The sequence below is a fragment of the Onychostruthus taczanowskii genome, unplaced genomic scaffold, assembly GCF_017590055.1.
Source record: "Onychostruthus taczanowskii isolate IOZ18803 unplaced genomic scaffold, ASM1759005v1 scaffold7, whole genome shotgun sequence".
NCBI lineage: Eukaryota > Metazoa > Chordata > Aves > Passeriformes > Passeridae > Onychostruthus > Onychostruthus taczanowskii.
This window is the reverse complement of record NW_024504786.1, coordinates 198,740-225,313: the sequence shown is the minus strand read 5'-3', so window position 1 is coordinate 225,313 and position 26,574 is coordinate 198,740. Positions and strand designations below refer to the sequence as shown.

The 26,574-nt window shown below is 51.1% G+C and overlaps 1 protein-coding gene across 2 annotated transcripts in view; it reads left to right on the top strand.

Moving 5' to 3' along the window:
• Window positions 1–26,574, top strand: part of PDE4B (phosphodiesterase 4B) — a 134,463-nt gene that overhangs the window by 41,640 nt on the left and 66,249 nt on the right. Inside the window, exon 1 of one of the 2 annotated variants that reach the window (XM_041421225.1) lies at window positions 7,083–7,457. The exons of the other annotated variant lie outside the window; for it this stretch is intronic. Within the exon in view, the coding sequence (XP_041277159.1) occupies window positions 7,411–7,457 (47 nt within the window). The 5' untranslated portion in view covers window positions 7,083–7,410. Of the gene's footprint in view, window positions 1–7,082; window positions 7,458–26,574 lie in introns of those variants that run through there. 2 annotated transcript variants of the gene reach the window in all.

Here is a 26,574-nt window from a genome sequence, read left to right as displayed (position 1 = left end):
TTTCGTAACATAATTAACTAAAAATTTACACTATAACATATGTCCATAAAATAAAATATTTTAAAATTAAGTCAAAAACATAAATATCCTTATTAACAGTATTTTTTTAATCAATAACTCCTTAAAAAATCTTATAACTAAAAGTCTAAAAGCCTTATAAACCTATTATATAAACCTAAACCTAATACACTATTACAATAGAAACCAAACTCACCCTTCCTACCTATATAAAAATTAAATTTAAAAAAAATCAAAAAATCGACTCAAAATCCCATCTCAAATTCCTTCCAAAATTCCCCACAAATAAATGATCCCACTGTCGAGAAGAGTTAATTTGTAATTGATGGGGGAGCTGCAGTGGGTCAAGGCAATGATCCCAGGATTCCAGCCAGGTTTGGATGGGAGGGACCTCACAGCTGACATTCCATGGGCAGGGACACCTTCCACCAGCCTCATCCAGCCTCATCACCCAAAGGGTCTGGGGAACTGAATCCCAAGGTTCGTTGGTTTTCCAATATTTCTGCTCCTTTGGTCGTCAGAAAGGGTTTGGAAGGCTGAAGATTCCCAACTTTTCATGGTTTAGGAGCTGTTTTGGAGTGAAAATCCGCGGTTGGAGAGTTTGCTAGAGGGGGATGAAGAGCTTTGTCCTTAGGATTGCAGGTCTGTCCTGTCCCGTCTGTCTGTCCTGCCCCAAGGCTCCTCGTGTTCCCGGTGGGACACCTGGAGATGGGACAGTGGTGACAGCAGGCAGCCTTCAGGAGCTGCTGGTGGCCATCTGCAAAGATCTGGGATCTTCTCCTCCTGGGATTCACCTGGGAATTCACCATGGCCGTGGTGGGGAAACCTGTGGAAAACGGGATTAAACTTCCCTGGCTGCCCCGGGGCTTCCTGCCCACCTCAAGCTCTGAGAAACATTGTAAAACATTTCCATGCCGATGGATTTGTGCTCCAAGGAACTCCAGAGATGGTGGGAATGAACATTAGGGGAGAGGAGAAAGGAGCAATCTGAGGAAAGTGCTGCTTTCTCTGGCTCCTGGCAGGAAATCGCTCCTTAAGTGGCGCTCCCGAATTGTCAGCTGCTTGTTTTAACACAAAATGTGTAAAAATTCCAGCCCTGCTTCTCTCCAGGAGATGGGAAAGCTCTGGAGAGCTGCAGCTTCAGGGCTTGGAGACAGGGAAGAAAAAACTGTGGGGGTTATAAGTCATAATATTATGGCCTATTCCACAGGCAGTGATTTTATTCCCAGATAAATCAGCGCAGTGGAGGAGGCGCAGGGAAAACGGGAAGGTTTGGGGATGCTCAGGGCCTTCCCTCCCCCTCCTGCTCCTTGTTCCACAGCTGGAGATCCAGATCTTTGTGTCAGGATCTGGATCCAAATCCAGCTTTGGACGCTGTGGGCTGGAAATGCCACGTGAGGGTTTCTTACTCATCCAGGAGCATCCAGGGGCTCAGCTTCCCTCCTGGCCTGGAAGAGGGAAGAGAATTCCAGCACTGGGCATTCCTTGGGCTTCTCCAGAGGGGTTCCCTGGTGGAGAGGGACCCGCAGTCAGAGCTTGGAGAGCTCGGGAAGGCTCAGGATGCTGGGTGGGAGAGACGGCTCATCCCGGATCATCAGCGTGCCCACAGGGGTCCTGATCCACAGGGAATGTGCAGCTGGAGCACAGGAGGCTCAGGGGCCCTTGTGGCTCTGCACAGCTCCTGCCAGGAGGGGACAGCCGGGGGGTCGGGCTGTGCTCCAGGAACAGGGACAGGAGCAGAGGGAACGGCCTGGAGGAAGGGTCAGGGTGGACATCAGTAGGAATTTCTCCATGGAAAGGGTGGTCAGGCCTTGGAAAGGGCTGGACTCCCCATCCCAGAGGTGTCCAGGGAATTCCTGGCAGTGACACTCAGTGCTCTGGGCTGGGGACAAGGCAGGGCTTGGGCACTGCTGTGACTTGATAGCCCTGAAGGCTTTTCCAACCTCAGTGACTCCATGAATTCCAGCACTTTTCCCCTGTTGCTTCACTTCACTTCACCCAGGGAACAGCCACCACTGCTGCTTCCCTAACTGAGGGAATATCTGCATTCCAAAGGTGTGGAGCACCAAAGAAAGTTCATTTGAGGCCCAAAGTTTGTGTCAGTTTCTGCTCCTGGAATCACTTCCATGCTGGGAACCCACATCCCTGCAGCAGCTTCTCAAGCTGTGAAAGCTCCAGAGGCTGGAAGGAGCTAAAGTGAAACATAAAATTCCAGCTCCCTGAAGGTGCAATAAAACGGGAGGTCAGGATTTAATCCAGATGGGAACCTGGGAATCTGCTGGGAGCTGCTCATTCCCAGCCGCGGGGTTCTCCGTGCTCCATCAGCGTGTGCTGGAAGGATGTCAGCAGAGCTGGTGTTGATGGAAAATAGATCCAAACATTCATTAATTGCCAGCTCAGCGAGCCCCAGACCCCTCTGCACGGAGCAGCTGCCGCTGTTGAGTCATTCTGTTGGAAACTCTTCAGGAACTTTGCAGGGATGAGATGATTTTCCTTCTTTTTTCCCATGTTTTCCTTCCCTCTGCTCCTGGTGCAGCTTTTCCTGCCTCTGTCCCGCTCCCCCCACCCCAGTCTGGTGGCTGTGGCTCCCAGTTTGGCCCCTCTGGGTGCAGGGTTTGCTTGGGAACTCCTCCTCTTCCACACTGCATTCCTGGGACAGAGCATTACCTGCCAGAAAATGGGATTTTCTTTAGGGAAGCTGGGAAGGGCAGTGTTGGTGGGAAGGATGGATGTGAGGTGTCTGTCTGGGGAAGGTGAAAGATCCTGAGGGCACTTGGGGTTGGATTTGTGGAGCACAGGTCAGGGTGGCTTCAGAGCAGCTCTCCAGAAATTCCCGCCGGAAAATGACTTTTAGGGATCCCATTTTTGGAAAACGTTGAGTTCTTGTGCCATTTCCTGAGAGTTTTTATCCAGAGCTCTGGAAGCTGAGAGGAACTTTCTGGAATGAGTCCAGGGGAGGCCCCGGAGCTGCTGCAGGGCTGGAGCCCCTCTGGAGCCAGGCTGGGAGAGCTGGGGGTGCTCACCTGGAGAGGAGAAGGATCCAGGAGAGCTCAGAGCCCCTGGCAGGGCCTGGAGGGGCTCCAGGAGAGCTGGAGAGGGACTGGGGACAAGGCCTGGAGGGACAGGACACAGGGAATGGCTGTGAGCTGAATGGGGGTAGATTTAGATATTGGGATTTTGGGAAGGAATTCCTGGCTGGCAGGGTGGGCAGGCCCCTGGAATAGAATTCCCAGAGCAGCTGTGGCTGCCCCTGGATCCCTGGCAGTGCCCAAGGCCAGGCTGGACAGGGCTTGGAGCAGCCTGGGACAGTGGGAGGTGTCCCTTGAAGGTGGCCCTGGATGGGCTTTCGGTTCCCTTCCCACCCAAACCATTCCAGGATTCCATGATTTAACAATGCAGCACCTGGCACACCAAATCTGCTGCAGGTTTCAAGCCACCCTACTGTTGGTACAGCTCATTATTCGCTGGATAGAATTCCCAAATGTCTGAAAAAAAATAGCTGATCTGAAAATTGGGGTTTGTGAGCTAATTATTGTGAGTGGGTCTGTGTTTCGGGATCTGAAATAAGTGTATTGTTCAGGACTTCATGGAGAATGGTGTTTATTGTGAGGGTTGGGAAAATAATATTCCTGGAGCTCTTGGGCAGCCTGTTCAGGAAAAAGAAGCAAATTAGAATTGCAGATCAGGATTTCATCATCCTCAATCAGCGTGGCCAGCAAGGAGGGATGAATGGAAAGCTGCTCAGGAGCCTCGGCAGGCGCAGCCTTCCCAGACCCATAAATGGCTTTGTGCTCCCTGGAGGGACACTGGCATGTGGCAAAAACCCCAGGAATTTCAATATTTGGGAAAGGGTTAATGCTGTGGAGAAAAACAGTCAATAAAATGCCAGGAGCAGTGTGGGGGAAGCTCCTTTTGGGGTGGTTTTTTGGTGATCAGCTGGGGTGGTTGTGTGCTATCCTGATTATTCCATAATTAGCAATGAGGGGGAAGAAAAATATCCCTGAAAACATATTTAGGATTTCTTTAGCTGGGGTGAAACCCCATTATCTAGGGTGAAAACCCCAATATTACATCAGTGTAGGTATTTCATCTGGGAAGACAGAGCACGGAATAAACTTATTTTTATATTCTGTGCTTCTGGTTTGTCTCAAAATTCCCAAAATATCCGCTGGTGTTTTTCAGGCTGCTGTGAGGACAGGGAACATTCCTGAGCCTTCCCTGCTGCTCTGAGGGAGTGAAGGTGCCCGAGCACTGGGGGCCTGGAGAGTTTCAAGGCAGCAGGAGAGCAGGGGCTGCCTTATGTAACTTTGCTCAAAGATGTGGAAAAAAAAAACCAAAAAACAAAACCATTCTGGGCTGGTTTTCCGGTTTCTGTGCGATTTTTCAGGAAATGTTTGAAGTTTCCCTGGAGGAGCATCAGTGTTGGGGCTGCCAGGATGGCCCGGTGGGAGGAGGCTCTTCGTTAGCACGGCTTGCAAAGACTAATTAATAAATACATGGAATCTGGAGATCCAAATGAACAATTTGGGGATTTGGGAGTGGGAGGGAGGGAGGCCCAGTGGGTTCTGATCCCAGCCCTGGGATTTTATTCATTTCTGTCCTGTTGATCCTGCAATTCCTGGGTTTTCACTCGGGATAATTACTGAACTGTCTAAGAAACTACAGGAGGAAAATCCCAGGGAATGATTATTCCCCTTCCCACCCAGCATCCTGTGATTACTGCCACGCTCCCTGCAATTCCCCATGTCAAATTTGGGATGCTGATACTGGGAAAGGCTGGATTGTGAAGGGAGACGCCAGAAAAATGGGAATGGGAAGGGAAAAGGCACAAACTCAGCGTGGTGGGGTCAGAAGAACCAAGCTCATGGAAGTGGCTGCTCCAGAATTAGCAGAGAATTCATTTTGGCTCTTTCCCCAAAAACAATGAGGAGAACGTGGCAAATGTTCATTCCACAGGATGGGGGTTTCCACAGGCATGGAAGGTGGAGGGACAGGACGCAGGGAATGGCTTCCCACTGCCCAAGAGCGGAATTAAATGGGAGATTGGGAAGGAATTCCTGCCTGGCAGGGTGGGCAGGCTCTGGAATACAATTCCCAGAGCAGCTGGGGCTGCCCCTGGATCCCTGGCATTCCCAAGGCCAGGCTGGACAGGGGAAGGTGTCCCTGCCATGGAATGGGGTGGGATTTAAGGTCCCTTCCATCCCAAACCATTCCAGGATTCCATGGATTTAAGAGATTTAAGGTCCCTTCCATCCCAAATCGTTCCAGGATTCCATGATTTGGACCTGTCTGTGTATCTGTGTATTTACCTCCACCCATGGATGCTGGGCACCTTTTTCATGGATAAGAGGCAGAATTCTGTGGTTTACACAAAATTCTTCACTTCTGTGAGTAAAACTGGCTCCTGCCAAACCAGAGTGGAGATGGAGCAAAGCCAAGGAGAGGTGCAAACTTTTGGAATATTGGTCATCCATGATCCATCCTGATCATTTCCTTGTACCTTTAATTTGCCCCTATTTTTATAGATTTTTTAAATCTTATTATCAATAACGTCAATAGAATAAAAATAAGGATTTATGTCTCATCTCCCAGTCAGAGGAGAGAACCACACAGTTTTCCCAGTCTGGAAAAGCTTTTCCTGAGCTTTGAGTGTGTCAGAGCAGCTGGGGAGTCTGAGTGGGGATGGAATGACACTGCCACTCTCCCCCTTCCCTGGATTTTTAAATTGGATTTGGCATCTTAATTGCTGAAACAGCTCCTCGTTCTGCCTTTCCAGCTCGGAGTTAACTGCAGGGAGGGGGCTTGGATTGTGGATCCTCTGAGATCCGTGGGCTGGCCCCTGCTCTGTCCCCTGCTGTCCCCTCCTGCTGCTTTGGGAATAGGGAATGTTACGGACCACTGATGGCTGATGAAATCTATCCATCACCTATAGAAATCCCATTTATCCATCACCTGTAAAATCCCATTTATCCGTCACCTGTACAAATCCATCACCTGTACAATCCCCTTTATCCCCCTTTCCCGACACCTTCGATTCCAGCTGATGGATAAAATCCCTTCCCTTGGTTGTCAAGGTGAAACGTCTGGAGTCTTCAGGGGGAAAACAAACAAACAAACAAACAAACAAACAAACGAACCCGGCGAAGGGAGAATGTTCCGGTGCCTGCTGCGCGTCCGGTGCCACGGAACTTTGTCCTTCCCGAGGGGAGGAGGCGCCATCGGGTCCCCTTTGTCACCCCCGCAAGCTGCGGGCGGGGCAGAGCCCTGCCAGCATTCCCGATCCAGCGCGGTTTCCTCCCCATCCCTCCCTCCATCCCTCCATCCTCGGCTCTCCCAGCCCTCCCTTTGTCCCCGGGTCCCCTCCCGGCTCCGGCGGGGGCGCGGCGGGGGCCGGAATTTCGGGAGCCGCTCCCGGGCGGATGCGGCCCCATCTCCCACCCACCCCTGACGTCTCGCTGCACCAGGGAGCCGCGTCGGGTTTGATGTGGAGCGGCGGGATTTAGATCTTGTAAATCTTGTAAAATTCCATTTTATGCAGAGAGAGAGGCACACACACGCACAGAAATCCGCCGGCGCCGCGCGGGGCGAGGCTGCGGCTGGCGCGGTCCCGCCGCCGGGATTTTCCCGCAGGAGCAGCACCTGGATGGGGATGGACGGGGCTGGGAGGCACAGCCCCGCGCCCGGGTGACAGCGGTGACAGAGGGAGTGACAGAGCGCGGAGCACTCCCCTCTGCGCTCGCGGTGACCCCTGGCAGGGAGCTGGCAGCTTTCCTGCCGTTCCCGTTGGGCGGGATGGACGATCCAGGCCTTTTGCCACCAAAGCCCGCTCCCTGCCGCCCGTAACCCCGCAGCCGGAGCTGCGTCCCTGCTGCAGCCCGCATCTCATCCCTGTGGATGCTCCGCGGGAGGGACCCGCCGCCGGGGCTTCTGCAGCGTCACAAAACTTTGCCTCGGCTCCGGAGGAAGGAGGGATGTGACCTGGAAAGGAGGAACAGCAAAAAGGGGATGTTGCTGCAGCTTGGAAAAGGTTTTTTTCCCCCCCTCTCTCAGGATCATTGGAAGGGATTTTACAAATGAGAGCAGGAAGCTGCAGTCAAAGGGGGGGTGCCAGAAATAGATTTATTTTTTCTTTCTCCTGCTAGAAATGAAGAAATTTGGGAGTCCATAGAGGCTGTTCCACAGGCACCCCCACTTTTCGCTTGCCAAGGCATTTGCATTCCTCTGGAAAGTGGCATCCACCTGCAAGGGGAGTTGCCATGTAATCCCAAAGAACAAAAACTCCTGGAAACATCTCTGTGCCACTGAGCCAACTCCAGAGGGACCCAAGCTGGGAATTGGCAGGACATGTCCTGACTCTTTTCGGATGATAGAGGAGAAGGATCAGCTGGGAAGATGTTAAATATTAATATTTTACCCAATCGCCGCCATTCGTGGATTTGGTGAGTATGCCATGGGTTTGTCCGGATCACAGCACTTCTGGTGGGCACACAAGCTTGGGAATCAGGATTTTTCCAGGCTGAGAAGCAGCTGCTGGATGGGTACATGGATAAGGGGGTTCCTGGAGACGTGGGTTTGCTGAATATTTTCCTCTCTGATCTTCCCTGCTCAGAGTTTGATCTGAAGCACCCTCGCGACACCTCCGAGCGGGGACTGTGGGGACAGGGTGGGGAAAGGATGGAAAATTCCCCGTTGTCCTGGTTTATTTTCCTTCTCAGGTGTTTATGAACCTCAATTTCCCTTTAAAAATTAATGAGTCCCTAAAACATCCTTCTCTGGAGCGATTCCATGGTGCCACCTCGGCACCTTCTCCCTGTTGCATTTTAATGAGCAGATGGAGCAGCTGCTGCTGCCTCTGCTCGGGCCAGGGCAGGGGGACAGCGAGAGCCCAGGGAATTCCAGAGGCATTTCCAGCTTGGGGCTGGGACACGGCACCAGAACCTCATTTTATAGGTAAAGATCCTCTGGTGGAGTTCAGGGCTGGAGTCTTTGGCTGCTGTGATCCATGTGGTCTTCCAGTATGGATAGTCTATGGAATCTGTGGGAATCCAGAGATAATTTTATATTCTGCTTCTTCAGATCCTGCATTCTGTGATCTCTCCTACACACAAATATTCTGGGTTTACACGGAATTTATTCTCTGTAATCTCATTATGGTTTTTAATCGTTTAACTGTGGCTTTGGGATCAACCTACAGGTCAATATTTGTATATAGGAATAAAATTATCCCCTGAAATATAAATATATACATAAAATATAAACAAATATGTATAATATCCAAGGCTCTGAGCCTTGGAAGTGGTGCTGGGGAGAGATTGGGTTCTCCAGAGCATGTCCTGCTCCTCTTGTGTGCAGTTCCAGGGATAAGAGAATGGGAAGGGGAATGGAGAAGAGGACAAATAGAGGGCCTGTATTAAAATTATGGAATCCTGGAATTGTTTGGGTTGGAAATCATCTCATTCCATCTAGGGACACCTTCCACCATCCCAGGCTGCTCCAAGCTGGCCTTGGACACTTCCAGGGATCCACAGCTTCTCTGGGAAATCCATTCCAGGGCCTCACAGCGAGGAATTCCTTCCCAGCATTTCTTCCTGACACCCAATTTAACCCAACCTATCTTGGGATTTTTCCCATGGCTTCTCCTTGAAGTTTAGCAGGGGCAGTTGTTGGTTTGGTTTGGAAAGTTCCTCCTGAGGAGGAGCCCCAATAAGCCAAGAAAGAGGAATATTGGGGAGTGCTAATTGATTTGCCAGATTTACAAATGAAAGGAAGGGGAGAGACTTGTGCATTAATCATGGACAAAATCAAGGCCCAAAGAGCCCAGGAAGTTATGGGAAAATGGATTTCCTTTGGAGAAGGCAGAACCCCATTTCTGTGGCTGCAGGAGAACAGAAATCATTTTAGCTGTAGGAGCTGAAACAAAGCCTGAGCAGCCCCAAGTCCTAGGCAGAACCCCATTTCTGTGGCTGCAGGAGAACAGAAATAATTCAGCTGTAGGAGCTGAAAGAAAGCCTGAGCAGCCCCAAGTCCCGGCAGGGGAGATTGTCAGGGATGGGGCTGGGACAGATCCCAGCCATGGGATCAGCCAGGGAAGTTTCAGGTGATGGAAACTGTGCAGCTCAAAGGGAGCCTTGGCAGGGTGTGGATTTATGAAGGAAGGGATAAAGTTATCCCAAGAAAATTCCCTTCACCTGTACCCAGGTGAAAACAAAGCCAGTTCTTCACCTTGTGCTGGCTTAGCTTGAGTCAGGCTGAGCCTTGCTAAACCAGACCTGTGTACAGGGGCTGAGACTCATTCATTCCTGTTTGAAATGTTTTCAGGGATTCCTCCCCTCTGGAATAAATGTTTTTGACTTCTTTGGAGCTTCTCCCTCCTCTGTTCCATCATCCAAAAGGAAATGTTGAACTGGATCTCCCCCCTGGCCTGGGGGAAGGAGTTCTGCCCATGGCAGGGGTGGGTTTAGCTGAACTTTCGGTCTCCCAAACCTTTCCATGATTCCATGGATGACCTTTAGCTTCCACGTTCTCCCCAGGCCCAGGAGAGGAGCTGCTGGCTTCCATCCCCTCATGGACCCTGTGGGGCCTTGGTCTCTGCTGCTTTGGGCTGCAGAGGGGAAGGCTCTGCTCTGTGCTCATGGCTGGGAATGGGGCTAGGAACTCATTTTGGGGAAATGGCAGCTGGGATTGCACCATCAGAGAGAGCAATTCCTGCTGGAGCAATGTGGGAATTCGTGGTTGTTCATGGGGACGGCCCCAGACTCAGGCTGGGCTTTGGCAGGGGAGGGAGCAGAAACTCTGTCCTGAGGTGAAGTGGTGGGATCAAATCCCAGGATTTCTGACAGCTCAGGAATCTTGGAGAGGCCACAGCTCCCAGATAGCAGCTGGAGTGGCAGGAATATCTTTGTGTTGGGATATAAACAGATTTATCAGCGCAGTGATAACCACGGGCCAGGAGTCACCCTGACCTTGGCTCCCTCTGCTCCCTGGCTCAGGCTCAGCTGTGGCACTTGCATGTGGGGCTGGAGGGGTTTTCCATAATGTGGCACCATAATCATGGAACGACTGAGGTTGGAGAAGCCCCCTGAGACCACCGAGTCCCCCAGCACTGCCAAGGCCACCCGTGTCCCCAGGTGCCACATCCACAGGGCTTTTAGATCCCTCCCGGGGTGGGGACTCCATCCTTGCTCTGGGCAGCTGTACCAGGGCTGGAAAGGAAGAAATTTTCCCAAATATCCAATCTAAACCTCCTCTGGGACAACTTAAAGCTGTCTCCTGTTGTCCTGTCACTGTTTCCTGGGAGCAGAGTCCGATTTCCCATCATTTCGTGGACAAAAATTTCACTTTGATTTTTTATATTGACTTTCAAAATGCTCTGGGAATTAACACTCTCCAGATCTGTGGGTTAAACCTTCCAGTCACCTTATTTCCATGGATTTCAGCTGGATCTTAAACCATTTCTGTTCTCCTGACGGATTAATTCCGCAGCCTCCTATAAATAGGCAGGATTTCCAACAAAGCGATGATTTATATGCAGCAGGTAGATTTGAGAGACAGAACTCTGAAATCTGTAGGCACAATTTAGAAAAGGAGAGGCCAAATATTTCTCCTGCGCTCACAAGAGCCTGGAGGAAGCACAAAGAACTCGCTGTGTCTGCAGCAGAGACAATGCCTGCCTGCAAGGAGCTGGGGAGCAAGTGATGGGATTTAACTGGCAGCGTTTGGCTGTGGGGAGCTGGATGTGGAGGGGCTCTGGGGGAGCAAGGGGTTGGTATTTCATTCTTGGTATTTAGTGACCTTTCCCTTCTCCTCAGGCTGGGTCTTTTCAAGTCGTTCCTGGCTGTGTTTTCCTGCTGCTTTTGAAAGGCAGAAGATAAGAGTTAGAGGCTGATGTATTTATATTTCCATATTTCCATTCATTATCTTCACTTCCAGGGAAAGGATCTGGGTAGCTTCACTGGGATGGGAAACTTTTCAGCTGAGTTCAGGGACATCTCTGCTTGTCATGCACACAGAGCTGTTTTTCCAAGCTATCCTCCTCCTCCTCCTCCTCCTGCTCCTTGCCTTGTCCAAGAGGCACAGTCCGAGTCCCCCCTGGCTGCAGAGACCCTCAGGGTGAAGGAGCTGCTCCCCAGCCTGGTTTGGCATCTCCAGTGAGCATCCCTTGGGAGAGGTGACAGCCAGGGAGGACTGGAGGCCCCAGGATGACTTTCTTGGGTTTGTGTGACTCCAGGAGGAATTGGAGCTGCTGGAACAACTCCAGAGGAGGCCTCAGAGCTGCTGCAGGGCTGGAGCCCCTCTGGAGCCAGGCTGGGAGAGCTGGGGTGCTCACCTGGAGAGGAGAAGGATCCAGGGAGAGCCAGAGGGCAGGGATGGATGTGAGACTGGGAATTAGGAATTGTTCCCTGTGAGGGTGGGCAGGCCCTGGAATAGAATTCCCAGAGCAGCTGTGGCTGCCCCTGGATCCCTGGCAGTGCCCAAGGCCAGGCTGGAGCAGCCTGGGACATGGGAAGGTGTCCCTGCCATGGCAGGGGTGGGATGGGATGTTCCTGAGGCCTTTTCCAGGCTGAGCCATTCCAGGATCCTGCGAATGCAAACTCAGCTCTCAGCATTTCTAAGAAGTTCTGGGGCTTTTTCCACTCTTGCATCTTAGCAGGCTTAGGAATGAGATTCCTGTTCTGAAAGCCTGATCAGGATTTCTTTCCTAACCCTCTTCTCCAGGAGCTAATAACTGGGATATGGATTTCTTTTAGCTCCAATTCCCTGGCAGATTAGCCAATCTCAGGCACTCAGCATGATGGGAAAGGGGTTTCTTTTCTTCTTTCCAGGAGAAAGAAGAGAAATTTAATAAGGGAAATTCGGGCTTCCTGCTGACCTGGAGTTTGTCACACACAAAGAATCCCAAAGTTCAGTGAATTGTTCTGTTTCAACATGGCCTGCACAGCTTGTGCTTTCCAGCTCTGCCATCCTGAGAGCAGCTCCCACTCCTGCTGGGCCAGGCCCCTGCAATTTATCCCCTTGGAAGGTGGGAATAATGGCAGAGCTTTTCCAGGGGCTGGGCCACATTCCCAGGCACCTGCTGTGCTCCAGTTCTTCTGCAGGGATAAATCCAGGTGCCTCCTGTGTCCAAGTTCCCTTCCCAACACAGAGCAGGGCAGGTGGATGTCAGGAATTCCCTCTGCTCCCCAGGCCCAAAGCTCAGCCCAAGTTTAATCCTAAAAACTAAACAAAGGATTTTCTGGTGCTTTTCCCCACCCTGACTTCCACAGCAGCCTCCTCAGAACTTCTCAAAGGAACCCAGGTGTGATTAAAAACCTTTCCCTCCAAACTGCAATCCCAAAGCCATCATCCTCATCATCATCACCCCTCTGCTGTTCCCACTGCCCTGGGAAATCGGGGCTCTGGCAGAGGGATTGAACTCTAGGACCAGACAGGGAATGTCTTTGCTGCTCATGCTGAGGGCAGCCACTACAGAAAGAAAGATTCTGGAGCTTAGAATGATGGAATGGTGGAATAATAGAATCATGGAATGATGGAAGAATGGAATCCTGGAATCACAGAGTCCTGGAATCAGAGAATATCCTGAGCTGGAAGTGACCCAGAGGGTCGAGCCCAGCTCATATCACAGAACACCTTCATTCCATGCACTATGAAATGTTTTTTTAAATGAGGGTTGGAAAATCATTCCCTAAGCCGTGTGAACACCAGTGCAAGGAGCCATTCCATCCCCTTCGGAGGCACACAGAGTGTCCTTCACAGCGTTTGCATTGTCTTGGTTCACTTTATCACAGAATCCCAGCCTGCTGTGGGCTGGGAAGAGCCTTGAAAATCCTCTCATCCCAGGAGCTGAGGCCGAGGCAGCTGGGGCTGACCCTCGCTGCTCACTTTAATCGTGTTGTGTTCGATTGAAAAACTCGATGAAGGGTGCGAAGAAAGGCAAACAAACCAGCAAAAGGTTCGGGAAGGAGAAAAAGGCCTCGTTCCGCTGGAGGAGCCGCCAGGTTTTTCAGCCTTTCCTCGCCGAGTTCAGACGTGCTTTGAAAGCTCCGGCTGACGTCAATGGAGCGGCGGAATGGGAGCATCCGCACATCCCTGCCCTGGCACCGCTCCAGCCCCGGGCTGCTCCCAAAAAACCTCCCCGGCGCCCAGGGAATCGCCTTTGTCCAGCACAATTAACTACAGCCATATTAGGGATGCGTTAAAGCGCTAACGCTGCTCCTTAATGGAGGAGTTTTCTTTTTTTTTTTTTTTTTTTTTTTTCGGGGGAAAAAAAAAAAAAAAAGCAAATTTCCAAGTGGCAAAATTATTGTTTGGCTTAAAAAGTGGTTTAATAATCATTTCATAGGGTCTATTCATCATTTTATAGGGTCTGTTTCTCCCCAGCCCAAATTACTTGGGTGCTTTTGTTGTTTTTTTAATGTAAACTCATTTATAAATCTCATATTTTTTTATGTAACTCTAAATTCTAGGGCAGAAAATGCCTGCGAGCCTTTCAGAGCAGTTTCGCTTTTTTTAGCTTTTTGTTGGAAGGAAGAGCCTGGGAAAAACGTGTTAATTGTCTCAATGTGGGAATGCTGCAGAGCAGCTCCGCGGGAACCAGCCCGTGCCACCGAGCTGATGGATTCCTGCCGGGAGCCCTCATCCCACAGATCCTGTGGCTTTTCAGGGATTGTCCCAGCTCACCCAGCCTTTCTGAGCACAGGACAGCATCTCCTCAGCCCCCACGGGGCACGGGAGTGGGAAATGCTGGGAAAATTGGAATTAGTGAGGGAAACGTGGCCGGGATGAGGTCTCAGGACGCAGCAGGGAAGCGGAAAACTGTGTAGGGATAAATCAAATTATCTTCGTTCTCTGTAGCGCTATGGAAAATTAAGCTCCCAAGTTTATTCACCCTGGTGATGAGGGGAAAACATCTGGGATACAGAGGTTGGAGAGCAGGGAAGGGATCAGGGGAACTCTGCAGACCCACTGGATGCCCCTGGTTGGGATGAAACCACCGGCAGGCATTCCAGAGTCCTGGAATGGTCTGGCTTGGGAGTGACCTTAAATCTCATCCTGTGACAGGGACACCTCCCACAGCCCAGGCTGCTCCTGGGCCCCCTGAGCCCCTCAGGGTCCCTTGGGAATGCTGAAGGGGCTCCCAGCCACGCGTGGATTCCTTTCCAAAGGACCATCCCTGAGCAGCCACGGGTGTTTCCTCGGGAAGAGGCTGCTCCTGGCTAACCCTGGGCTCTCCTGCCAAGTGGAAAATGGAGCCTTTGCAGAGAGAAAACAAAACAAACAGAGCCTGGAGGCTGCTGGGCTCGGGAAGAGCAGGTGGGGCAGGGCACTGCGGCTTCACCGTGGGTTTATCCCAAAATCAGCTCCCGGGTTTATCCCAAAATCAGCTCCCGGGTTTATCCTGAAATCAGCTCCTGGGTTTATCCCAAAATCAGCTCCGGGGTTTATCCCAAAATCAGCTCCGGGGTTTATCCCAAAATCAGCTCCCCGGTTTATCCTGAAATCAGCTCCTGGGTTTATCCCAAAATCAGCTCCGGGGTTTATCCCAAAATCAGCTCCCGGGTTTATCCTGAAATCAGCTCCTGGGTTTATCCCAAAATCAGCTCCTGAGTTATCCCAAAATCAGCTCCCCGGTTTATCCTGAAATCAGCTCCCGGGTTTATCCTGAAATCAGCTCCGGGGTTTATCCCAAAATCAGCTCCTGGGTTTATCCCAAAATCAGCTCCCGGGTTTATCCCAAAATCAGCTCCCGGGTTTATCCCAAAATCATCTCCGGGGTTTATCCCAAAATCAGCTCCCGGGTTTATCCTGAAATCAGCTCCTGGGTTTATCCCAAAATCAGCTCCGGGGTTTATCCCAAAATCAGCTCCGGGGTTTATCCCAAAATCAGCTCCCCGGTTTATCCTGAAATCAGCTCCGGGGTTTATCCCAAAATCAGCTCCGGGGTTTATCCCAAAATCAGCTCCCCGGTTTATCCTGAAATCAGCTCCTGGGTTTATCCCAAAATCAGCTCCCGGGTTTATCCTGAAATCAGCTCCCAGATTTATTCCTGAAATCAGCTCCTGAGTTTATCCCAAAATCAGCTCCTGGGTTTATCCTGAAATCAGGCTTCTGGGTCTATTCCTGAAATTAACTCTGTTTCTCCAGGAACTTTTTGGGCAGATTCCATCCCGGGCAGGGGGAGCTTGGCCCAGCTCTGGAATCATCCCTGGGATTGCAGTGGGAGGCTGTAAGGAATTTTTGCTGTGCCTCCCTCAGGTGTTTGTATTTCCATGTTAATTCCAAATAAACTTGAACAATTCCAGTAAGGAGCAACAAGAAGACTAAACCGAATTCTGTGGTGGTTACCACAGCTCTGAAACTTCATGAAAATTCCCACTTTTCTGATGGAACATTCCCACATTTCATTTTCTGGCTGTTCAGGTTTGCCTGGATTGGATATCAGCAGGAAATTGGGGTTGTAATAGAAATGGTACATGTGGAATTTGGGATTAGGGCAATTCCCTTCCACTTCCCTTTGCTGCCCAGGCACCTGCTGGATCACAGGATTGGGGGATTCTAGGAAACATCCCAGGCTGTGCTCCCACTGAGTGTGAGGGAATGAGGCTCAGTGTTCCCTGGAAGCTCCAGGATATCCCAGCCTGATGTTTATCCCTGTTTCCTTGGATGGAGGCCATAGGTGTTGCTGTTGAAATGGGAGTGAAGTGAATTAATCCAAAGGGTTGGATTCCTTTGAGCCATGGATGAAACATGACGGGTTGATGATATAAACTCCTGGAATTATTGCATTCTTTGATGATTTTTTGGGTAGGAATACAGAAAAACCAGAGGACTGGGAAAAGCAAATATGACTGGAAAAGATGCCCAGGTAATGGTGGGGATTCTTGCTCCCACAGGATTAACCTTTGCCATGGATAGCTGCCAAAAAAAGCAGATTTGCCCCATGGAAGCAGCAGATTCCAAGGGAAATCTGGAGCTTTTATATTCCAGGGGTTTGGGCCATGCTGGGAAGCCCCAGCAGGAGCTAAGCACAGCAGCTGGGATGGGTGGGATCCTTCCTGGGAGGCAGGGAATGGGACAGGAGCTGCCTTGGGCAGACAGGATATCTATGGCTTTTAGGAGAGCACAAAAACCACTTGGAGCTTTCGAGCTGAGGCTCCCATCAGGGGGGCTGGGGCTGGAGCTGAGGGTGGGAGTGAGAAATCCATGAGGAGCATCCATGGGATCCCACCAGGACAGGAGCTCCAGGAGCTGGGATCACCCAGCCAGGAGGGATTCTGATCTGCAGGGGAATGAGGAGGAATCCTGGGGTGGAAAGGTTGGAGAAATGAGAAATAAAAACTCGGTTTGCTGTGTGTTGGAGGAGGAGAGGGAGTGGGAAGGGCTGGACGTGGGTAGCAGGAAAGGTGAAGTGAGGATGAAGCCAAAAATGCAGGGAATATCAGAGAAATAAAGGGGATGTCTGGGAAGGGCCGTGTGGAGCAGCAGCCTCGGTATCTAGGGCAGCGCTGACGTCTTTCCTGGGAAGGCAGAGCAGCTCTCAGGAGCTCGGGGCTGGAAGCAGCAAACGAGGCAGATCCAGCACGAGGCAGGGCTGGGGAACCTGCAGGAGCCCTGGTGCTGGAGCACCTGGGACAGTGGGAGGTGTCCCTGCCATGGCAAGGGTGGCACTGGGATGACTTTTAAGGTCTCTCCAACCCAAATCATTCTGGGATTTCATAATACAATTAAAATCCCTGTAGCTGTGTAATTAGCTGTCAGGTACCTGCGTGTGTTCTCTGACCTTCAGTGCCACACCAAGTTTACCACTCCCAGGGAATATCAGGGTTCTTTTGGAATTGTAGGACAGATCCCCACGTGGGGGAGGCTGGCAGAGTGACAGGGCTAAGAAAGGCCTTTCCCCATCTGACGTCACAACCTCATTTCCAAACAGGTTCTGCTCTTTCATCTCCTGGTGTTTATGCACATCTCAAAGTGCAGCTGCTGCCTTCACCTCCCTACACACTCACTGCAAAGAACACTGGGAACATCCCAAGTTTCCTTTTGGGATGAAAAAAACCCCTCTCCTTGTGCATTATCATAGAATCCCAAACTGGTTTAGGTTGGAAGGGACCCTACATTCCACCCCTGATGGAGGGACACCCTGGGCAGGGACACCTTCCCCTGTCCCAGGCTGCTCCCAACCCATCCAGCCTGGCCTTGGGCACTGCCAGGGATCCAGGGGCAGCCACAGCTGCTCTGGGAATTCCATCCCAGTCCCTGGCTACCCTGCCAGGGAACAATTCCTAATTCCCAGTGTCCCATCCATCCCTGCCCTCTGGCAGTGGGAGCCATTCCCTGTGTCCTGTCCCTCCATGCCTTGTCCCCAGTCCCTCTGCAGCTCTCCTGGAGCCCCTCCAGGCCCTGCCAGGGGCTCTGAGCTCTCCCTGGATCCTTCTCCTCTCCAGGCTGGGCATTCCCAGCTCTCCAAGCCTTTACAGTCTCTTCCTGTTGGATTCCCTGTATCCCATGCCTGGACCTGTTCCCTTATGTTCTCCTGATTCCATGGCTATTTTTCTCTCTCTCGATGGTTTTACTGCAGGAGGATCTCCTCTGCTGCCAGGACAGAAGTGTGGCATTGGGAGTCATTCCCTGAAATCCCCTGGGGTCAGTTAAGGCCGTGCCAATCCTTGGGATGGCAGCAGAGCCCTCCAGGCCGGGCCTGCCCCATTCCCTGAATTCCACCGAAATATTCCCATTCCCCACATGCAGTAAAACACTGCCCGGTTCTGTTTTTATGGCACGGCCACATCAGTGCTGACCCGGAGCTGTTGCACTGAGCAGCGAGCCCCTGCTGGCTGATTCTCCATGCAGCACACACAGGAGCAGGATATTCTGGGATCGCATCCCGGGAACAGCCGTGACTCATCAGCTGCAGCAGCAGCCAGGAGATGAGGAGCTATTTATTACGGCTCTTCCAGGCTGTGAATTCTTCTGAGCAGCCAGTTCAGCTAGGAATTATGTAATTATTCCTCCTGGATGGTTTCTCTTATTGGTTTGTAATTACAAAATCTTCGCAGCACACTCCTGGATTTTCAAATGAAATCCTGGGAATGACTTTATGTGAGGAGAAGGGAGAGATTCGATCTTTTCTTGTTTGTGTTTGTTTTGTTTGGCTTTAGCGGGAATGGCTCTTTTTTTTTTTTTTTTTTTTTTTATTTTTTGGTGGAACTGTTTCGCTCCTCGTTTACGGGTTTGGAAGTTTATAAACAAATGTTTGGGATGAAATCATCTGGCCTTGGAAGTTGGCAGGAGGGGAATTCCATGTGGGAGTTCCCGGCTGGTTGGGTGGGAGAAGGGCTGGATCTGTAGCTGTTGGAGTTGTCCTCATGTCTCCCAAACGCTGGCTCATCCCAGAGAGGGATGAGGAGATCCAGGGGTTTGTAGGGAGGGAGTGCTGCCCTCCCCCAGCTCTGCGTGTTCCATGAACAACCGGCACTGCCCGTGCCTGCTCATCCCAGAAGTGAGAGGAGATTATTGGCAAACCCTTCTTCCTAAAAAAGAGAGGAAAGTGGGCGTGAAACCCTCTCTGAGGCTCCTGGAACAGGAGCTGGGGGTGCTCCTGGTGCCACCCACAGCCCCTGGAGCTCTGGAGCAGCATTCCCAGCCCAGTGTGCCCCTTTCCAGCCCTGTGGGAAGCAGAGTCTCTGCCCCATGCTCAGTGGAATCAGGATCCTGCTCCGTGGCATCCAGGAGAGCTAAAAGCAGAGAGCTGGGGATCTGGCTCCTGACAGGCTCCACTTGTGCTTTGCTGAGGAGGTTGGATAAATATTTCTTAGTTTTAATCCCCAATAAAAGAGCTAAAAGTCACATCCTTCAATTTATAATCTCAGAACTATGCTATAAACTCATCACAGCCTGAGTATTCCAGAAGTCACACGGAGGGTGAGCTGGCAGAGCTCTTGGAAAGCTCTAAATCACATTTCAGTGTCCAGTTTTCTTAGGGAAGTCTATTATTCTTACACTGATCGTGGATAATTTGGCTGTAATCTTTATTCTATGCTCTGTTTTGACTTTGCTGGTCAATTTTTATCACTCCCTTAGGAAGAGGCATTTAAGGATGCTTTGGCAATAAGTTTGGAAGGAGAGATTAATTCAAAGTCTGAAGGTGGGTATTGGAATGGGTCTGTCTCAGGTGCATCACTCGAGCTCCTATTGGCTGTTTCAAATGAGACTTTTTTTTCCCCCCAAGATCATGTAGGATCATGGAGTGGTTTAGGTTGGAAAACCTCCCTCAGATCATCGAGTCCAACCTTGCTCCACATCCCCAAGTGCCACATCCACAGGGATTTTAAAGCCCTCCAGGCATGGGGACTCCACCCTGCCCTGGGCAGCCGTGCCAGGGCTGGAGAACCCTTCCATTAAGAAATTTTTCCAGTATCCCAGGTGGGTAAGGAATGAGCCATCCCATTCCCGATGGTCTCAGAGTCCCTGGTCCCTGCTCTTGTTTTTTGGGAACCATTCCCTCTGCAAGTCCCTTCTGCCATCCATGGGATCAGTGGCTCAGTGTCCCTTGCCCAGCTGTGTCCAGCTCCAGGAACCCCTGGAACATTCCTTGAGCGTTGGGCTGGGTGGGATTGGCAGGCTGAGCCTGAACAAACTTCACCGGGAAACGCGCAGGGGAAGATCCTGAAGGCAGCCGGAGGAAGCGCAGGCAGGAATTTCTCCCAGCTCATCCCTGTGTCAGCTAAAGGAGAATTCCCACCACGTCAGCGCTTCCCGGCTCCCCAAAGCCCCGGGGCACTGGGGCCGGTGACATCACAGGGATCGGGAATGATTTCACCACCAGGCTGACGCCAGGGAAAATTCCAAGCTGTGGCGGCTGAGCTGAGCCTTGCAAAGCGGGGCAGGGAAAGGCTGAGCGCACAGAGAGGCTCGGTGAGTGACTCAGTTTGGTCTGAGACTGGATTTGGGACCAAAATCCTCTTGTTCTCCTAAACAAACCTTTCCTTGTGGCCCCGAGCGAGGGGCAGACACAGCTCCGTGGTTCTGTGTGATTCCACCTCAGTGCTGGAGCTGGATAAATCTCCAGTCCCCTGGGACCACCTCCAGGGCTGGGGGACACTGGAACCAGAGGGAGCAGCTGGATCCCAGCTCTTGGCACTCAGGGACACTCAGGAGGACAGAGATTTACTGGGGCACAGTGGCACTGAAGGAGAGGCTCTGTCTGTGTCTCTCCATTTAAGTGCATAAAAGAACTCTGGAAAATCCAGAGAATAAATATTGGCTGAAGGAATTGAGGTCTGTGAGTGAAGGCCCAAAGTGGGGCTGTATTGAATGTCCCAGTTTCCCTCAGATCACAAAAGGCTCCGACATTTTCCATCCATAAAGACATTAAATTGGTTGGAGTGGAGGCTGGAAGAACAAGCTGACCCCCTTTTGCTTTGCTGCATCCAAATTGTGCAGTGTAAGAATTATTCCATTAAACTCTGCCCTCACTGCTGCTCTCCCAGACCAGTTTAGCTCCAGGAATGAAAGCCCAGTTGATGACAGATGGAATATGATGGGTTTATTTCAGATTAAGAGTGTTAAAAAGTGGGTTCTGGCAGGAAAAAAAAAAACCCAACCATGTTTTCCTGAGGAGACACAGGAAATTGTCAAAGCTCTAAGAAACTGTCACCTTCCATGAGATCTGACCTGGCAGCGCAGCAGCTGTGGAGGAGGAATTGTGTGAGGCTGACAAAGGTCAGTTCTTCATCCAGGCTGGGAGGGGCTGCAGGGATCCACAGGCAGGGGAAACATTCCATGGAATCATGGAATCACCCTGTCCTTCCCTGCTGTGGAAGGGACACCTTCCCCTGTCCCGGGCTGCTCCAAGCCCAGTGTCCAGCCTGGCCTTGGGCACTGCCAGGGATCCAGGGGCAGCCACAGCTGCTCTGGGAATTCCATCCCCCACCTTCCCACCCTCCCAGGGAACAATTCCCAATTCCCAGTGTCCCATCCAGCCCTGCCCTCTGGCACTGGGAGCCATCCCCTGTGTCCTGTCCCTCCATCCTTGTCCCCAGTCCCTCTGCAGCTCTCCTGGAGCCCCTCCAGGCCCTGCCAGGGGCTCTGAGCTCTCCCTGGATCCTTCTCCTCTCCAGCCCCTCTCCCAGCCTGGCTCCAGAGGGGCTCCAGCCCTGCAGCAGCTCTTTGGATCTATACAGAATCAGAGATGGAGTTTCTGAGTGTTGACCAGCCCCTCATGTCACCCTTCAATAAACTCTGGCATTCCATGCTCCCTTCAGAAGAGGTGGAGTTTCTCAAGCTGGATCTGCAGGGCTCCAGACTCCCGGCTGGGGACAGTGGCAGCCAGGACTGCCAGCCCAAATCCTGTCTCTCTCTGCTTCTCCAAGTTTGTAAATTTGCCTGTCACCTATTTTTATGCAGTTTAATATCTTTCCCATGGCTTCTTTTCCTCTCCTGTTATTTGAGAAGCAAAGGAAAAGCTCTCCTGGGCATGAATGAGGAGCTGTGTAATGGGTTGCAATGGCTCCATCCAAACCATTGTGCTCTGCCTTGTGAATATCTATTTAATCAGTGGTTTTAAAAGAGCTGATTTGTGCTAAGTGATTTTTCTTTCTTAGGCTGCAGCAAGAGTCTCATCCTCTTGTGAGGATGCAGCACAAGCAGTGCAGCTATTCTGGGCTTCAATGGCCCCATTGAGCCGGGAAGAGGTTCAGGAGCAGGGATCCATTGAGATGATTGTGGGGAAGGAGCTCTGCAGGAGGCTCTGCTGGGATGAAGCACCAGGCTTTATTAACTCAGCCATTCCACTCAATCAGGAGCTGAGTTATGTTTTCTACTCACAGATTTGCTGTGCCTTAGGAGTTAGGCCAGCTCTGGATGTCTTCGAGGCACGCAGCCTTCAGGTCTTGCTGCTGGAGGGAGCTTTGCTCCTGGCAGGAGCTGCCCTCAGCACGTGTGCCTGAGGTGGCACTGCTGCCTCTCTGCCACCCCAGGGCAGTCACAGGGTGACCAGAGCCACCAGTGTGGCCATGGCTGCATTCTCAGGCTGTCTCAGTGGCTTTTTGCTTCCCCCTCATGGAAAAGGATTGGGGTTCATCATGTATTTACTCACTGCAGGTACAAATTTAGCCAGAATTTGGGTTTGTGAGTGGCCACTTAACAGCACTGACGGGTTTAAGTTCAATCCCAGAGAACATCCCTTGCAAGAGCACAGTAAAAAGCCATCATGGATGTGTTGTGAGCAGCAATAAATCCCTCACCTGAGCTTGGTGAGTCCTGCCCAGCTCCCCAGGCTGGCACACACTGCTGCCCTCGCTCCTGCCCTGAGCCCTGCTCAGCCTCCCTTGCCCAAACACAGCAGCGCCTTGGCACAAGGCAAACCCCAACTGTTTTGGCCGAGTGCTCAGCACAGAAGGCTTTGACACGAGGGTTTTGTTGCCTTCTCCTTATCTTGTTTGCTCCTCACATGATCACCAGCAGGCCCTGGCTATCTGTGTGGCATTTGCTGTCCCCTGGGTCAGCTGTTCTGCGGGGTGACACCGGGGTATTAATAGACACTGTCACGTTGCACTCTGGCTGAGGGCTATCAGGACAAGCCCCTTGTTTGCCTCTCACCCTGGCTCTGCATGCTGATGGTTCCCAGAGGCTGTCAGGGCTGGCACTGGCCAGCAGCCAGCCCCAGGAACATCCCCACAGTGCCACAAACATCTCCTGACCTGGGAACCCAGGGCTGGCCCGAGAAGGACAAACGGAGACGGATTCCTGTGGGAGGCAGGGTCACCCAGAGCGGTGACACAGGGACACATCCGGGTGGGTTTGGAACACCTCCAGAGAGAAGCTCCCTGACCTCCCTGGGCAGCTGTTCCAGTGCTCTGCCACCCTCAGTGTAAGGAAGTTCTTCCCCATCTTCAGGTGGAATTTGTGTTTTCGTGTATGGCCATTGCTCCTTGGCCTGTGGCACCACTGAAAGGTCTGGCACCGTCTAGTCCAGCAGCTCCTCATAATTGCAGGTGTTTTAATCAGCTCCTCACTAATTTCAGGTGTTTTAATCAGCTCCTCACTAATTTCAGGTGTTTTAATCAGCTCCTCACTAATTCAGGTGTTCCCAGCAGCACCTCACTAGTTTCAGGTGTTTATATCAGCTTCTCGCTAATTTCAGGTGTTTTCACTAAATCTTCACTAATTTCAGGTGTTTTCACTAAATCCTTGCTAATTTCAGGTGTTCTAATCAGCTCCTCACCAGTTTCAGGTGCTTTTATCAGCTCCTCATTAATTTCAGGTGTTTTCACTAAATCCTCACTAATTTCAGGTGTTTTATTCAGCTCCTCAATAATTTCAGGTGTTTTAAGCAGCGTTTTACTAATTCCAGGTATTTTGTCTCCTGTGTTCCATCAGTGAACTCCAACATCTCTTCCCCCCCATCAGAGTAACCCCTCAGTGCCTCCTCTCCACAAGTGTCACCACCCCAAATGTTTGCACACAGTGAGTCAATATTTTTAAATGGATCCACTTTGGCCATCGATTACCTCTGCCTACTCATTCTTCATTAGCTCAGGTCAAACCCTTTATCAATACCCTTTATCAATAGTCTAAAACAGCCAGGATGGCTCATTTCTCATTAGCTCAGGAATGAAGCTGTAACTGCAGTCAGATACAATGATTTTGTGCCAGGCACACACATTTGTGCTTACTCACACTGCAAACTTCACCTTCTGTGTAATTAAGCATTAATTAATTGTAGCAAGTGCTCTGCTTGTATTCATCCCAAATTTCCAAGTGTCTGTGGCTGCTTTGTTGTGTTGTTAGATGCTCCTGGATTTGATGACTTGTTTTAGACTTCAGTTTTGGGCTGATTTTGCTCAGTGCCCCCACATCTCTTATTTCTTTTGAAAAGCTTTATGGTTTGGAGGAAGTGACTCCAAAACAGTGATTCCAGCAAGTGATTTTCAACATGAAACAGCTTCTAAGGGATCATTAATTAAGGAAGATCAAAATGAGCCCCGGAGCAGGTCTGGAGAGGATTTGCAGGTCTAGGGAACATTAATGGTGTTATTAAATGATATTTTGGGTGCCAGCAGCGCTCTATCTGTTTTTACATCACAGCAAAATCATCCCAAGAGGGTTTGATTTGCTGCCTGACCCCACCATTTGGCACAAACCCCATGAAATGTGCTGCAGGAGTTTTACCCTGCCTGGATTTTTGGCCTCACAATCATTCCTTTAAAAGGTTTTGTTCTTGCTGCTCACCATCTCTGACTTCTCTCCACGCTGGAGAAGCTTTCCCTTCTGGTAAATCCAGTTTGCTGTCCTGAGTGATTAAAGCTCATTGCAGACCATGTGATTTAACGGCAGAAAATTAAAATCTGGGGTTTAACTTGACCCTCTTTTTCCCCCTTTTGTTTTGCAGCTGCCCGAGGAGGAGGGGAGGCAGTGCGGGCAGGCAGAGCTGTCCCTTCCGCCTCACTGGCCTTGGGAAAAATGCAAATTTATGGAAATACTGTCTGGGCCGGCAGGCTTTGTATTCCCTGGCTCTGCCTGCTCGAGAACTGGGCTGGGCATTTCACAGAATTGTGGAATCCTGGAATGGTTTGCATCGGAAGGGATCCTAAAGTTCATCTCGTTCCTGCCCTGGCAGGGACACCTCCCACTGTTCCAGATGCTCCAGCCCCAGTGTCCAGCCTGGCCTTGGGCACTGCCAGGGATCCAGGGGCAGCCACAGCTGTGCCAGGGCCTGCCCACCCTGCCAGGGAACAACTCCTTATCCCAAGTCCCTCTCCAGCTCTCTGGGAGTCCCTTTAGGCCCTGGAAGGGCCTTTAGGATCTCCCTGGAGCAATGTTTCATAAGTTACACTATTAGTCCCACCAGGAATAACATCAAGTTGGTGTTTACCCCCATCACTCCCACAGGAAAGCTGTTCAGTGCTCTGGCTGCTCTCGAGGCACAGATTTCCCACTGATTTCCAGCCTCAGTTTATTCCTGTCCGTTTTATCCCCTCTTGGTTTTACACCAGTGTTGTCCTTCAGCCGTTCCCTTCAGTGGCCTTTGCCTCAGGCACTTGTGACACCCCTGTGTGGGAACAGCAGGTGCCATTCCCAGCCATGGCTGAACCCCTCAGGCAGAGCAAACCCTTTGTGCCACAGGGTCAGGACTTTCCATCTCTCAGATTTCCCCTCAAACAGCAGCAGGTGGCAGATGCTCGGGAGCTGGATGACGCAACCTTTGCGTCGAGCTTCTGCTGGCCCTGAAATGATCAATGAGAGCTCTGAAAAAGATTGCCCTTGGAATCACATCCGTGGGCTCTGACATTTGCTATCACAGTGTCCTTTCCCGTGGATAGGGAAGATGGGGAGTGCAGGCATTTGAGAGATGTGAAGCAAGGGAAATTTTGCTGAAATGTACCCAGCTGGATTAATTATTGTTAAAGGCCGAGTCTCCAAAGGATTTAAAGATCTGAATACCATCTTAGGACATTTCACTGTGTTTTTACTGACAGGCTCCACGGATCCCAATTATGGAGATAAATCCAAAAACCAGGTCAAATAATTATTCCATTAATCAAGTGGAAAGGCTGGATACATTTCTGAGCACAGCAGCTTTCCACACACCCATTGCTGGAGTTTTGGATACCGTGGAAGAATGGGGAAATTTGAAACATTAGTGCAGGAAATGTGTAAATCTTCCTCCTCAAAGGCTGCCTGTTCAGCTCAGGTGAAATGGAAACTCTGTGGTGTCTGTAAGTTGTCACCACGGTTGTCACTTTGTTCCTGTCTCCAGTGTGGTTGACAGCAGATGAGAGGAGCTCTGTGAAGTGGGGCTGGACAGAATGAAGCAGCTCAGACTTTCCCCCTGCTTGGAAAGGCAGAAGTGCCTCTGGAGCTGTGCCAGGATCTCTGTTTAAGGGCAGGATGGAATAAAGCCTGGCTCTGGCCAGCAGCCTCCTGATGCTCCAGCTCCGTGCGGAGCCGGGAGTGCTTTCCTGTGTGCTGGAAGCACAGGGTGTTTGTGCAAGGGACCCTGGAGACGTGCTGAAGGCTTGGCTCTGGGAAGGGAGTTAAGTGCAGGTTGCACTTTAGAGGGGTAGGAGATCCTTGAAGATGCATCAGTAAAAGATGGAATATAGGACTGGAATTCCCCTTCTGTTGCCGGTAATGTCCCAGTGGGGGAAAGGCAGGGCTGGACACCGTGTTCCCACTTGCTGGGTGGAATTATCCCCCCATGCTGGTTCTGGGCAGGGATCAAGGCTTCTCCAGAGGCAGAAGGGCTGGAAGGTGTCCTGGAGCCCCACCAGACAACAGCAGTGTCCATGTCACATGAGCCAGGCCACTGCAGGCAGCCTCCAACATCCGTGTGCTGTGGATTGGGAGAGACAGTCTGAGAAATGCTACAGGGCTTGGCTGGAGCTGGGAAAGCTGGAAAAGCTGAAGTGACACTGAACAGAGCAGAGCAGCCAGGCCAGGCTGGGTAAACACTGCCCTGTGGCTGGAATGGAAACATCTGTGCCGTGGGACAGCAGTGTGTCACAGAGCAGGTGCTGCCAAAATCCCATGTCTGGAGCACTGTGCTGTCCCTGTGCC